At 38.9% G+C, this 14977-nt stretch overlaps 1 protein-coding gene across 15 annotated transcripts in view; it reads left to right on the top strand.

The window, feature by feature from the left end:
* The window catches only part of NR3C2 (nuclear receptor subfamily 3 group C member 2), a 185330-nt gene that overhangs the window by 137395 nt on the left and 32958 nt on the right, over window positions 1-14977 (top strand). For all 15 annotated transcript variants that reach the window (XM_073001568.2, XM_078394753.1, XM_078394756.1 and 12 more), the window contains 3 exons: window positions 457-573; window positions 11366-11707; window positions 13402-13546. In XM_073001568.2, coding sequence (XP_072857669.1) covers window positions 457-573; window positions 11366-11707; window positions 13402-13546 — 604 coding nt within the window. The remainder of the gene's footprint in view (window positions 1-456; window positions 574-11365; window positions 11708-13401; window positions 13547-14977) is intronic.

Here is a 14977-nt window from a genome sequence, read left to right as displayed (position 1 = left end):
TATCTCTTAGTAGTGCTTTGTGCATCTTCTGTAGTGGACTGTTCTGGACAGACATTCATGCCACAATAAACATGCCGATGCTTAAGGTGCTACAATATTTTTCTGTTTTTGCTAATTTTGCTCAACTAAAATTCTCACCTGCAAGTTTATACTTCAGCTATAAAAAGTTTTATGCTCATTGTCTTGTTTAGTAATTCCAGTATTTTCTATCTGTTTACTGATTGTAATATGTTTTCTTATGTTTTCTGCTTTTAAAAAAAGTTAAGTTGGTTTAATGATCTGTTGCTTCTCAAGTGCCCAGACAGGTTCAAGTTTTAAAAGAGGGAATAAATTTTGAACAAGAGAAGCCATTTGTAGGGCTGTGAATCAGGGTGGTCAACTGTTCTGGGTGGTATACTGTATATAACTGCCCATTGTAAAATATGTAACTTACAGTTTTTGTTTTTGTCAATGCAGGGCAGCACAATTACTTATGCGCAGGACGGAACGACTGCATAATTGACAAGATTCGAAGGAAAAACTGTCCAGCTTGCCGACTGCAGAAATGTCTTCAAGCTGGAATGAACTTGGGAGGTAAGCAATCTAAGTGTAACAAAATGTTCATATTCATTTCATTGAGCAAAACAATTTTTAGTATGTCTTCCTAAATGGGTATCAGCTGGATGATCTCTGAAGTTTTATCTTGAATTACTCAACTAAGAAAGAAGTATTATACAAAGGCAACTAAAATCCTATTGTCATTCTGAGTTTTCTGAAATATGTATTTTATAGCTCAGAATAAGTAAGGTGGGTGTTAGATGATGACAGTAATTTTAGTGGAGTTTCACACAGCTAAGAGGATTAAAGCATCAGGAGTTGTGCCTTTTCTTTTCTTTTTTCCTGGCGGTGCTATGGGAATTTTCGTAGAGAATATCAAGATGGATTTAGCCAAAAGAAAGTTCAGGGGATGTGCTGTTCTTCAGATTTTCAGTTCGTTTCCAGGCTGCTGAAGAACGAATTACAGTAGAAGTGGAGGAGTCTGAAATATTAAATGGATTTTTAAATTGCATTATCAGGATGAGATTGACTGAAATCCAGTAGTAAATTGCAACTAAACGCTTTTATTACTGGAGATTTGGTCAGTCAAGGCCTCTGTAAATTCCATGGGTTCAATGGGTCTATTCTAGACACAACTTACTATTGGATGTATTATTTATATTACTTGTTATTATATTTTGCATTCAGCTGTGAATGTACAAAGGTTCCGTGTTAGACAAGCCTGTTGTCAATGTCCTGATTCAAGCAGAATGGGTCTGGGCCAAACTGGGATGCTAGAGAATCCCCACTGCCTCCAAATGTATATTTCCACTGTGTCCTGCTTGTAGTCTTATTACTGTATATAGGAGATGGAAGGGAGCATTCCATGCCCAGTTAAAGGAACAGTGTCAGGTTTGATGTACCCAATACCTCTTGTTTACATCTGTGTCAAGTACCGTGGTACATACAATTCATTTCCTAAATCTACTCAACAAAGTTGAACACAGCAGTTTACTTCATGGGCCTAGGCAATGTAGGAACTTGTCTCTTTGTTCTCATTCTATGGTGCAGCTTTGCAATCCAGTTTAAGAACAGAAGGGGACCTCCGCCCATTTCTGGGGAAATGCAGTGATCTACTTCCTTCCTCTTGTCTCATGCAGCGGAATAAGTTTGCCCAAATTTGTAGGCCTTTCCCTCCGTGTCACTGTAGCACTGTTAAGGGGGGGGGGGGGCTTTTCAGCCTGCATTTCTGACCATGAAATTGGAGAGACTGTTTTGACTTCACTTCTCAAACTGTGAAGTATAATGGAGTAAGTGAAAGCCAGTGTGGTGTAGAACGTTGGACTAGGAGACCTGGGTTCAAATTCCCAATTGGCCATGGAAACTCACTGAGGAGTAGCAATGTTAAACTGTTCATTGAACATCTCGCACACCTGGAAAACCCTGTGAGTGTCACCACAGAGTTGAACACAGGTCTCCTGAGTCCTAGTGGCTTGGTAGCAACAATGATGGAGTAAGTGCGTGCTTCAGAAGATGTAATCAATTTGGCAGTTTCTTTCAACTCAGAGAATGACTACTGCTCTTGAATATTAGAAGTAAGTGACACATAGAAATTTTTCCCCTGCATTTGCCCATAAAACTTTTATTGTGTACATACTGAAGATTATTTGCTGAGAAAATATCGTTGATTTAAATAGATGGTAGAATATTAATGATGAGAAACTAGGCAAGAAGGTGACGAAGCTCTATCCTTTAGTATCCAGGAAAAGAAAGATGGTTGAGGCTGTAGTCAAGAGTCAGGACCAGGGAAGAATAGAGTTAGAAAGAAAAATAGGAATTTAGTTATTGGGATTCATGAAAGTCAAACAGGCAAATTAGTTACATGTGGAAGCAACAGGAGAAAAAGGCAGAAACAAAGACCAATATTTGACTCTGTAGAAATGCCATTTTAAAGCACATAGCAGGAGGAGTGGTTACAGATGCTTTTATTACATAAGAACATAAGAGCCCTGCTGGATCAGGACAAGGGCCCACCAGTGGCCTCTGGGAGCACACAAGACAATTAGATACCTGTCTCCTGATACCCCTCCCCTGTATCTGGCATTTTGAAGTAGCTTCTTTTAAACCCTGGAGACTGTACATCCCCATCATGGCTTGAAACCTGTGATGGACTTTTCCTCCAGAAAGCTGTCCAATCCCCTTTTAAAGGCATCCAGGCCAGATCCCCTCACCACATCCTGTGGCAAGGAGTTCCACAGACTAACAACACACTGGGTAAAGAACTATTTTCTTTTGTCTGTTCTCACTCTCCCAACACTCAATTTGAGTGGATGTCCCCTGGTTCTGGTATTGCGTGAGAGGGAAAAGAGCTTCCCTCTATCCACTTGATCCATCCCCTGCATAATTATATGAGCAAGGGAACAGTGCCAAGGAAGTGTAGGTGGGGCAGAGCATGATGGAGGGACATGTTTTTTTAAACGGATCTTAGAAGTTTAGTTTCACCTTGAAAATGATTTTAAAATATAACGGCCAACATACTGTTATAGAAATGCAGAGTAGAAGGGCCTCTGCTCATGACTTGAATTTGATCCTGATGCGTTCATAGTAGGCAGCGCAAGGTTGACTCAGCCTTCCCACTTCCAGGATCAGTAAGGTCAGCTAGCTGGGGGGAGGGGAGGGAGGCAAGCTGTTGTTTACATAATTATGTTGTAAACTGGCCAGAGAGTGCTCTAGCACTGTGGGGCAGTATATAAGTCAAAATTAGAACATAGGTACTTCACTTTTCTGGCAAGCTCTCCATCACATTCCTGCATTTGCTCTGGGTGCAGGATCCATCACAGAATGGATTGCATGATGAGGAGCCTGCTGGAGCAGGGGAAAACACATATGCACCTGCTGTTCTGCTCTGTACTTTCTGTGATGCAATATCAGTCAAATTCTTTCATTGTTTTTTTTTTCTTTGATGTTATATATTTTTTTCCAAACAGTGGTGGTGACTCATTACTTTCTAAAGCAATCCAGAGAGTAACAAGTTTATTTCTAACATTTAATCTTTTAATTAGTTCAGAAAAGCTGTATGTCTGTGCAGGGTATATCACCTTATTGATCAGTGTGGTTAGAAATTCACGACACTTCTGGATTTTACCAGGTAATTCAGGTGAAGTTTTCTGGACTCAGAAAAAAGCTGAGTTTATGAATTATAGGGCAGCGAAGGTTCTGCAAATAAAAAAGCAAGCAAACAAGAGAACAGTATGTGCTTAACGTGTGTATGTTGCAAATTGTGCCCAATTGATCTGCGCACTGTTCAGATGTATATTACTAACATATTGAGGATTTTTCTTGGAATGGATAGTATTAAAGGCGTTCATGATGGAATTTGAAAAGAAGTGACCACAAGATTTTTCTATTTATCTTCCATGTTGTCATTTAGGGCATGTTCACTCCGGCCTTTAATGTAATCGGAGAGTCTGTGTAGCCTGGAGCCAGACCATCTAGGGCCATGATCTTGACAGTTTCCATAAATTAAAGTTGCACCTGGCTGTGCTTGGAAGACAGAGCTGCAAATAAATCCAAGTAGCTTGCAGTAATTGAGTTAGTGATTAATCATCAGGTGTTATATAGATATATTCTTTGCTCAGCATTCTCCTTGACATCCAGGTCTGCAATTGGGAGACATTGTGTTTCCTCAACTGTGTTTTTCTTTCAGTTTTTATGCCCCTAAACATGGCTGCGTTCTCCGTGACCCATCCTAACGCTTCAGCTTCTCTCCTTCACTATGCACATCCATCTGGGATCAAGCTTGACAAACCTCACACAGCCAAGTACACATGCCTGTGTGAGGGCAGGCAAGTGCAGGACGAAGTCTCAAATGCAACCATTTTAAAAGCCTGTGTAGATCTCTTGACCAATATGCGACACAGTTTTAAAATGCATTAAAAGTGTCCAAGAGGACACACACACTGACCCAAAAACCATGTGACAACTATGGTAGCCACACTTTAAAAAGCCCAATCCTTCATCCTATTTATTTCAGTACAGTGGGGTCTCTACTTAAGAACGTCTCTACTTAAGAACAATCCAACTTAAGAACAGCTCCATTTGCTAAATTTTGCTTCTACTTGAGAACAGAAATCCAAGATAAGAACAGGAAAAAAACCTTTCCTGCTCTTTTTTTAACCTTAGGTCATCTTAGGTTAAAAAAAATTCTCCCCCTAGTAGTAGAGTACGTATTAACCAGCTTTGCATTAGTTCCTATGGGAACTAATGCTTCAATGTATGAACGCACCCCTACATAACAAAAAAAACAGCCAGAACGGATTAATTGGTTTTCAGTCCATTCCTATGGGAAATTCTGCTTCAACTTAAGAACGTTTCAACTTAAGAACACCATTCCAAAATGGAATAAGTTCTTAAGTAGAGGTTCCACTGTAGTTTCTATGGACGGAAAAGAGCAGATACAGATTAAATGGTTTTCAATGCATTCCTATGGGAAATGCAGATTCAACATAAGAACTTTCCAACTTGAGAACCACCTTCCAATACGGATTAAGTTCTTAAGTAGAGACCCCACTGTACTGTTAACTGCAGCCTGTGTCGACTATATTTTATCCTCTTCCCCTATTTTTGTTTTCTCTATTCTCTGTTTTCTTGAGAAATGTCTAGAATAGAATAAGATATTAACTTAAATAAATAAATAAATGCACATTTTCCTTCCAATTACTTTCGTGTGTATTTATTTTCTGATACATTTAGAATGAGATTTTTCCATTGCCAGTCAAAATCTTATGGTTGTTACTGTGGAATTGCTAGACATGTGATCACATAGTGACCACATAATGAGGGAAATGTGAATTCATTTGCATTCACTTGCTGTGAAGTTGCACCTGATAATTCAATATGGCACGATTTAAGTGGCCACAACAGAAAACAGGAGACAGCACTTGTTTTAGAGGTGTCTTGGGAAACAGGATTTGCTCCCTGGTGTGTGGATACGAAAGTGTGTGAGCACTTGCATACACAGCTAATGAGGCAAAAGATGAGGGAGAAGATGCTTTCTGTATGTTTTCCTGTGATTAACTGTGCTTTCTTTTCTGCATTGGTTCAAAGCAATCACACACTTTGAACTGAAGTGAAAGGATTTAACTTTTTAAAAGTAGGAGAATTCCTGTTGGCAAGATGAAACTACAGATTGGCCTGTGGGACCCCAGGCTGATTCTCAGTTCTTGTCACATCAGGTGATCAGTAGGAAAAAAGCAAATCAGCCTGCCCCAAACCTGTAATATTTACTGTATTTTCCCCCATTTAGACTCTAAAATGCTATAGGGCTTTGTGTTAGTTGCCGCCGTCATCCCTGTTGTTTGGTAACCCAGTTCTCTGCCATCTTGTGACAATACTCTTTAACTCCCTAAGGGAGTTTGGACCCGGTGGCTTTGTGGGTCCCTTCCAACTCAGTTATTCTAAGATTCATTGGCTGATTTGGGGGTCCTAATGTTGTGGGGTGGTGGCTCTTTCTTGCTTAGTTGCATTAGCAGCCCAACCTGCAGTGCCCTGAAAAATGGTATATCCTGCTGTGAGGAACCATTGATGTAAGACTGAGAGATATTGCCTCTAAGCCCAGTTATGTCATGTCCTTTTCCCTCCCATTGCCAAGGCACATTTTGCTTTTTGCTTTTCTGCAACTTCACCAGATCTTATTCCTTAGGCCAACTAACTTCAAAGCTATTGTCATTGCAATTTCTCAGCTTTTCTTTCTTTCGTTCTTTCTTTCTTTCTTTCTTTCTTTCTTTCCTTCTTTCTTTCCTTCTTTCTTTCCTTCTTTCTTTCCTTCTTTCCTTCTTTCCTTCTTTCCTTCTTTCTTTCTTTCCTTCTTTCCTTCTTTCTTTCTTTCTTTCTTTCTTTCTTTCTTTCTTACTTACTTACTTACTTACTTACTTACTTACTTACTTACTTACTTACTTACTTACTTACTTACTTACTTAACTTATATGCCACCCGTCTCTGGGTGGCTTACAACAATTAAAATACAATTAAAATATAAAATAATTAAAATACAATTAAAATAGATACTCTAAAAATTTCTGTCAGGACCCACAGTTGATATTATTTAAATTAAAAGTCTTCTGGAACAGGAAGGTTTTGACCTGGCGCCAAAATGTCATCAGCATCGGCACCAGACAAATCTGTTGGGAAGGCATTCCATAGTCTGGGGATAGCTGCCGAAAAGGCCCTTTGTCTACAAGCCATCCCTCTTACCTCCTTGAGGGATGGCTCTTTCAAAAGGCCCCTCTGGCTAGATCTTAACTGATGGGTAGTTTTCATATGGAATGCAGTCTTCACTTTACCTTCCAAGTTTCCATGTTGTCTCATTGACTGCAACCAAAATAATTTAGCAGTAAGGTAATATCTATCCAATTGTCAGCAGAGGCATAAAAACATACTGGGCATTAATAATTTTAGCTACCTCTATGAGAGTTAGACATATGGAGATACAACTTTGGCAATACCAGCATGATGATAACCCTGCATACACAGCAGTTTCTATTGGATACCAGCAGGGCTATACCATATACAGTACAGAAATAGTGTATGTACTTCCTTTCTGCAAGAGATATCTAACAGGAGTGACTCCTGAATTTATCTTCTGCTTCAGATTAGCTATCTTACCATTCTATACTTCTAACTTTAAATCAATTTGGATAAAAAATTCTAGTTCTTTGTAAGAACATAGATGCTGTTTCTTATTTAGAAAAATATACATTGAGCAAAGGTAAATGCCAAGGGTGAACATTTTTCCTACCATTAATAAAATTCTTGGACCAAAAAATATGTCTCAAAATATCTGTTGATTTTCGCATGGGGTACTTTTATATTCTTGCCACTATAACATATTGGCCCCCCAAAAGACTAGTGTCTCCATAAGATGGTGAACCATAAGATGGTAAAGCAGAAGTGACATACTGCAACGTCTACTCCATAGTAGGTTGACTCCATATGGTCATCATTAATTGTTAAAAAAAGGGAGAGTATCAAAGGTCTTTAAAATTTGACACTGAGTTTAAGAAGATAATGGATGGACACTTATCATTTATAGCTAGCTAGCTTTCCAAGTAGGAAAAGTACCAAAGAGGCTTGTCTCTTTCACAAACTGTACCATTGCAAATATGTCAAAGGCTGGAGGCTATAGGTATGATCAGGCATTTGCCGCAGAATGAAATCTACTGTACGTGAAATTGTAGCTGTCCAGGATCTTGGTTACATCACACTGAAGATTCACTGAAGTGATAGGCAACTCCATATAAATCTGTGATTCTCTTGACAGACTGTGCCATTTGGAGATACAGTTTGTCCTTCTCTGACCTGGGAAATGTAAGTTGTAAAAATGCACTACATTGCAGCTTGTCACCCCAGTGCTTTTCTGTGTGTGTTTGATCTGATTTGCAAAGACCAGAAGAAAAATGGATAGTAATTTGTCCAAAGTTATCCACATACTGTATATCCAGGCTCAGACATAAAACCTTCAGGTACAAAACTATAATTATTATACATTATGTATATGTCCTATTCAGTTCTTTTGTTGTAAGAATTTTGTTTTACTTCGCTTTTTGGAGAGTGAAATCATAGGATGTATCTAGTATACCCTTTAAAACCTTTTAGGTTCATGTTTTAAAATCTTGAACTTCTGTAAAAAAATTAAAACATTTTTAAAGTCTATATTGTTCTTGATATCGAACAAGATATTGAGTAACATTGAGTGAATGGGAGGAAATGTAAGAAATTTAAAATATTGCTAACTTCACAAAGTAAAATTAAAATAAGTATGCAAGCTGCTTTAAAACTGAAGTGTGTGACTGGATAATAATATGTAGTTAATTTGTGGGTCGATCTGTTTCATATCTTCTGAACTAGGCTTTTTGTCCTTAGACATTTAGTTAATTGGGTAAGAATTATGATTCTGCCTATGGATACATCATCCTAGCTGAAAGGCTCAATGAGTTAGGGACTTGCCTGCAGTATCAGGGGTTGAGAGTTCTGTTTCCCACTGTGCATCCAAGAACAGCCAGTCTATGTATCGTTAGGCAAGCTGCAGAGCCTCACACCCAGAAGAACTCAGTGGTAAACCATTTCTGAGTACTGGAAAAGGCAGCCGTAAGTCAGAAATAACAACAACAACAACAACAACAACAACAACAACAACAACAACAACAACAACAACAACAACAACAACAACAACAACAACAACAATAATAATAATACAGTGGTGCCTCGCTTAACGATTGCTTCGTACAACGAAAAATTCACTTAACAATGGCTTTTTCGGAGTGATCTTGTGCTTCACTTAACGATTTTCCCTATGGGCGATTTTTGCTTAATGATTTCGGGACCATGCTTCACTTAACGATGACAGTTTTAGGTCCCCTTGTTTCGCTTAACGTTTTTTTTTTACAGCCCCGTTTTTGCTATTTTTAAAATATTCAAAAATATTTAAAAATGTTTAAAATGCTTGGAATCGTTAGTACACCTAATAAAACCTTTGTTAACTTAATTTGGCTTTGTTCTGAGTCTTTTTGATTTTTTTTGTGAATTTTTCCCCCCATTGAAATAGGCTTCAATGCATTTCAATGGGTTTCGCTTAATGTTTTTTCCTATGGGGATTTTCGCTTAAAGATGGTAATCCGTTCCAATTGGAACAGATTATCCAGTTTTCAGTGCATCTCTATGGGAAATGGTGTTTCACTTAACAATGTTTTCACATAGCGATTTTTTTTTTGGAACCAATTAAAATTGTTAAGCGAGGCACCACTGTAATAATAATAATAGGGTCAGATTTATTTATTTATTTATTTATTTATTTATTTATTTATTTATTTATTTATTTATTTATTTATTTATTATTGAAACAGCTGGTGTTCTTCCTCTGCCATTCCCAGAACATTTTGAGATTTCTATATTTTTTTCAATTAGTTCTTGGGGGAGTTTAAGATTATCCTGTCCTGCTAAACTATTAAAAGATACATCAGGGAGTAGTCCACCTTTTATATGACACCTGTTCCTCCACGGTATGCAATGGAAGGACGTTAGTAAACCTTTCCTCACATGAATGCGTTTCTCTCCCATCAGAACTTGGAAAAGTGTTTTGACTTTTAAATATTAGCAGGAATCCCTTACCTATCATGGCAGTTGGCTTTGCTGGCTTGAGTACATGGGGGTGGGGGAGTAATCCAGAGAAGTTACTGTTTGAGGCTTTGATTACCATGAAATGATTGTCAGAAGCCTCCATGTACAAAAATTTGCAGTTAGTGAATTGGCCACATATATGCTTCATGAGGGAGTGTTGCTTATCATCCAATCACTTTCCAAAGGCTGCCTTTACAGCCAATCAGAATGTCCAGGGAGAGAGAGGAATTCTGAATCTGTAAAACTGCCTGGATTGGTTGGAACCCAGTAAAGAGTGATCTCTGCTTCAAAATCCTTTCTTGTGGGTGGGATTCCTGGTACCCTCCATCTTGGATTATGTTGACTGCCTGACTATTGCTGCTTGATGTACAGTTGTCAAAGAAGAAGAGAAGAGAAGGTATCAAGTAGAAGAGAAGAGAGAAATCTCTCTTTAGACATTTTGGTTTGGGGTTGGCACTTTGATTGTATATTTGCTTTATTTGCTTCTTTCCTTTTCCTGTTTGTGCATGTCTGTTATTCTCCTGTCTCCCCGGTGTGTGGGTGAAAATGGCTTCCTTGTTTGACTGAATGTTTTTTTACATTATTTCACTGTTTGATGCATGTTTATTCAGGTAAGGGTGTGCATTTCAGTGTTTTTTCTTTTTTAAAAAAGATTGTTCTCTCTTGGTGGTGGTGGTGGTGGTGGTTGCTTTCATGTAAGCTAGCCATCTAGCCAGTGCCTGACTATTTGGCTACTTCTTTTCCCTTTTTCTGTTGTGGTGCCCAGACCCAGAGGGTCTGTTGTGCTGAGTCGGTGACACAAAACTCACAGTGTTGTTTTATTAGTTTTTGGCTGCTCTACTACTTTATAAATTTGTGGGTGAGTGAACAAGGTATGTTTTGCTGAGTGCCATAGGACGGATGGTGGTGATGCATCTTAGCTGGAAACCCTTTTTTGTATTGTCAGAGACTTTCTCTACAAACTAGTGTCCGCATAGGTCTAATGATGATTTTTCTTTCTCATTTACTGTAAGAGGTTTCCACCTTGCCCTTCATCTAAGAAAGGACAATGTCTTGGGCCAGTTACACTCTGCTAAATTGCAAGCAAAGCTGAAACTGTATGCAGAGGAAACCAGGAACCAAGGAAATACGTATAATGGAAGCAAATAGAACAGGAATCTGAAGCTTCCTGTCTAACTTTGATAAGTTTTCACTCTTTGCTTGGAAAACTTACTAGATTTTCTTTGTCTTAAGGCAAGTATGCAAGAGAATTTCAAAACTAATCAAAGAAAGGATGGTTGTGAGAGAATAGAAAGTATAACAAAAGAGTGACAAAGAGTTGAAAGTGATTCAGTGAACAAAGAAAGTTAAGTGGCATCTGCTGGGGGTGTGCTTTTAGAAAAATTAGTAATTCTTAGCTGAATCTCTGAACAAGTGGAAGATAGACAAAAAGTAGTGATATGTTTGGAAGATAATATTTTCAAGTTACTGGTTTAAAAGTACAAGCGATTTTTAAAATTAAATCCAAATTAAATCTTCTGGTCACTGTTGAATTTAATTACTGACCTGATTACTGGTTTGCAAGGAAACATCCATAGCTTCCTTTACTGAAAAGGAGAAATGGGACTGAGAACCTCAGTTTTTCCAAAATTGTACCAACATTTTATTTCTCCATTTGCTACATATTTTTCCATAGCTCGGAAGTCAAAGAAACTGGGAAAATTAAAAGGAATCCATGAAGAACCACAACAGCAACAGCAGCAGCAGCCACCACCACAAAGTCCAGAAGAAGGGACTACATACGTTGCTCCAGCAAAAGAGCCTTCCGTAAACACAGCACTTGTTCCTCATTTGACTTCAGTCTCACCAGCACTTACTCCCTCACCCGCTATGGTCCTAGAGAACATTGAACCTGAAATTGTATATGCTGGCTATGATAGCTCAAAGCCAGACACAGCAGAACACCTGCTATCTACTTTAAACCGCCTTGCTGGCAAGCAGATGATTCAGGTGGTAAAATGGGCAAAGATACTTCCAGGTAAGGATTCATGATAGGATATCAATTTAATGAAAGCGTCTTGGCTTTAAGATTCATTTTGCTCAAAAGTACTTGGCAAGAACACTTCTGTATTTGGTTCGAGAGCAGTAAGTAGTTCATTGTGTGTGATACTTGTTCAACTGGATACTTGTAAATAAATTTCTTTTCCAGGAGTGGTAAGCTAGATACATTTATTGTTTCGAATAGATGAAAATGGGTCTACATTGTAGAAGAACTTCTAAGAGCCTTTTCTTAAAGCAATGTTACATACTGTAACATATTTTCCTAATTCTGAGCACAACAACTAAGCTTCAATTCTAAATTTGAACTAGATGGCATTAACCTGGAATCTGTGTCCTATGCCAGGGCATAGCCATACTCACAATGAAATCAATAAAGTTCTGTGCATTTCTCTCACCATTCAGTAATTGACCCGCAGCCCAAACACCTGAAATTAGAATGTAGGGCATCTAAGGGCCAAGCTAGGTAAAAAGAGTTCATGTATGTACCAGAATGTACATAGGAGGAAAAGATTGTCTATTTATTCTAATACAAATTTACCTCTCTCTCCATTTGACATAGTAGTGTGTATTTGTTTTGTAATTGGTAATTAAGGCATCAGTATGGCTTTGTTTTCTCATCTCATTTCTTCTACATATGGCTCTGAGAGATTTTCATACCTGGGGGATAAAAATGTGACAGGAGGAAATGTGTGTGTGTTAATCTGTGATCTGACCCTAATTTAGGAGTTCTGTTGTATTCTCCAGTACATTTCTTTGTTTTCAGATTACCTTGTACAGTGTCTTTGAAGCAGGGGTGTCCAACCTTTCACCTTCCCTGGGCCACATTAGAAGATGAAAATTTGGTTTGGGCCGCACATACATTTGGTTTGGGCCGCATTGGGGGGAGGCAGCCTTAGCCGTCCTCCGCAGCCCCGCTCCAAGCGCGTTTACTGGCAGCTGCGATCTCAGACAGCAGAGGCTGCCAGCTTCGACTCTGGTGGCTTTATGGGGCCGGGACAGGGTCCACCTATTGACGGGGATGGCACAATTCAGTCACGCAGCCCCCCTGTCCCCTCGCCTCCCACTCCTTCCGTCCTTCCCTCTCTCCCCCTCTACTGTTGTGACATGCCCCGGCCACATTCCGGCCGCAAGCGCCAGCAGTGTAACTTGAAACTTTGGAATTTCTTTAAAAATAAAAAATTGCACTGGGCCGCAATACGAGCTGACCTGGGCCGCATGCAGCCCTTGGGCTGCAGGTTGGACAAGCCTGCTTTAAAGCATGGAGTCTTCTACTGTCCAGCAACAATGTACAGTGGACCCTTGGCTTACAGATGGCTTAACTTACAGACTTTTTGAGTTACAGACTTCTCTGGCCGCAAAATTTAGGTTTGACTTGCAGACTGAGATTTGACTTACAGACCAGAAAAAAACCAAAATGGAACAAAAACGGCCTGTTACGGGATTAATCGGTTTTCAATGCACTGTAGGTCAATGGAGACTTGATTTACAGACTTTTTGACTTGAGAACCGCCTTCCAATACAGATTAAGTTCTCAAGTCAAGACCCCACTATAAACTAAATGTGTATTGGAAGGGAGTAGAATGTCTTATTTAAACTCAGACAGTGGAAATATCTAGTCATTAAAGTGCAGTACTGCTGATGTTCATATGTTATCTTTTATATGTTCTTTAGGTTTTCGAAACTTGCCTCTTGAGGACCAAATTACTCTAATCCAGTATTCTTGGATGTGTCTATCATCATTTGCCTTGAGTTGGAGATCATACAGGCACACAAACAGCCAGTTCCTCTATTTTGCGCCTGACCTAGTCTTTAATGAGTAAGTTATCTGTTAAATAATTGTTTTTACAAAGAAGAACTACATAGAGCGCTGTTAAACTTCATCTGCATATATGAAAACCCTGGGAAGGAATATAACCACAGAAAAAAGAGCACATAAAAAGATTTTCCTGATAAGCTTCGCCTCTAAACAAGTAGTTGATTTAAACCCCCCCCCCCCAAATTGCATAGTGCAATGTTTCTTTGACATACTGTAGCTGATACACAATCTGGATTAACAGAAAACTTTTTTTTTTACCCCACTTTAGCTTGGAAAGGTTGTGTACTCTGCAGAGCAGAACATCTAAACTGCTTTTTCTGAGCCCATTTACAGAACAGTTCCTTTCTTCATTGTGTACAATCCTTTGGTGTGTTGAGGATTCTTTAATGAAAGCATGCTGTGCCTCCTTGAGAAGGGCTGGACTTGATGATCTGTAGAGTCCCTTCCAGCTCTGTTGTTCAAAGGTTATTAAAGGGATCCTTGTTTTACATTATGGTTCGGATGCTTGAGGAAGCTGATTGTTCCTGTTTTAATTTAAAAGATAAAGCCTTTGGTTTGCAAACTTTAAACAATAGCCTTCTTAAGGTACCCTGGCATAAATTTGTTCTTGCTACTAAAAAGTATATCCCACTGTCAGTTGAAGCATGGCATAAGCAATGCTGCTGGCATTCTTCATGGACTTCACAGACCTTGGGCTCTGATTTATATTCGTTTATTTATTTATTTGATTTATACCCCACCCATCTGGCCTAAAACACCACTCTAGGTGGCTGATCCAAATAACTAGTTAAGCTCATGTGGGATTGCCCTTTCTCTATGCCCCACACCCTGCCACAGATTTGGACCCCCACATGCTCTATATTATGAATGATTCTGGTGACACCCCCACCCCACTCAGTTTGCTGTGTGATTTGATGAGATCTTTGGGAGAAAACTTAGAATCCTTTGGACCTGCCAAGCAACACTTACGGTTCTTCGGATTCTCATAACAAAGAACTAATTGCACTGGATTTAGTGTTGTTGAGAATATCTGCTAGTGCCAAGCTAGACAAAATACTGGATTGTCTTGTCTTAATCTCCTTCGTAAATTTCTTTTACAAAGATCTGTCTGAAGACAGAGAAACTTTACTGGGGCCATAATGATGGGGGAAGGAGAGATTATTCTGATGTTTCCCTACCCTTCTGATGTTCTTTATCCTGTTAGGGAAAAGATGCAGATATGGACATTTCTCTCATGCAGCAAACATCAGAGAATTGACCAAAATGGTGCCAGGAAAAGAATGAACTCTTCCTTCTGCAATTATAAATCTCAAATGGCTACCATATGACTGTTATTAAAATAAATCCAACATTTCCTCTATTTTTTCACTATTAGACTATTGAATACTTCATGTTTTATCTTATATGGTATGTTCCTAACCCCAATAAATA

Source organism: Pogona vitticeps, chromosome 5 (genome assembly GCF_051106095.1).
Source record: "Pogona vitticeps strain Pit_001003342236 chromosome 5, PviZW2.1, whole genome shotgun sequence".
NCBI classification, from domain to species: Eukaryota; Metazoa; Chordata; class Lepidosauria; order Squamata; family Agamidae; genus Pogona; species Pogona vitticeps.
This window is presented reverse-complemented; position numbering and strand designations above follow the sequence as displayed.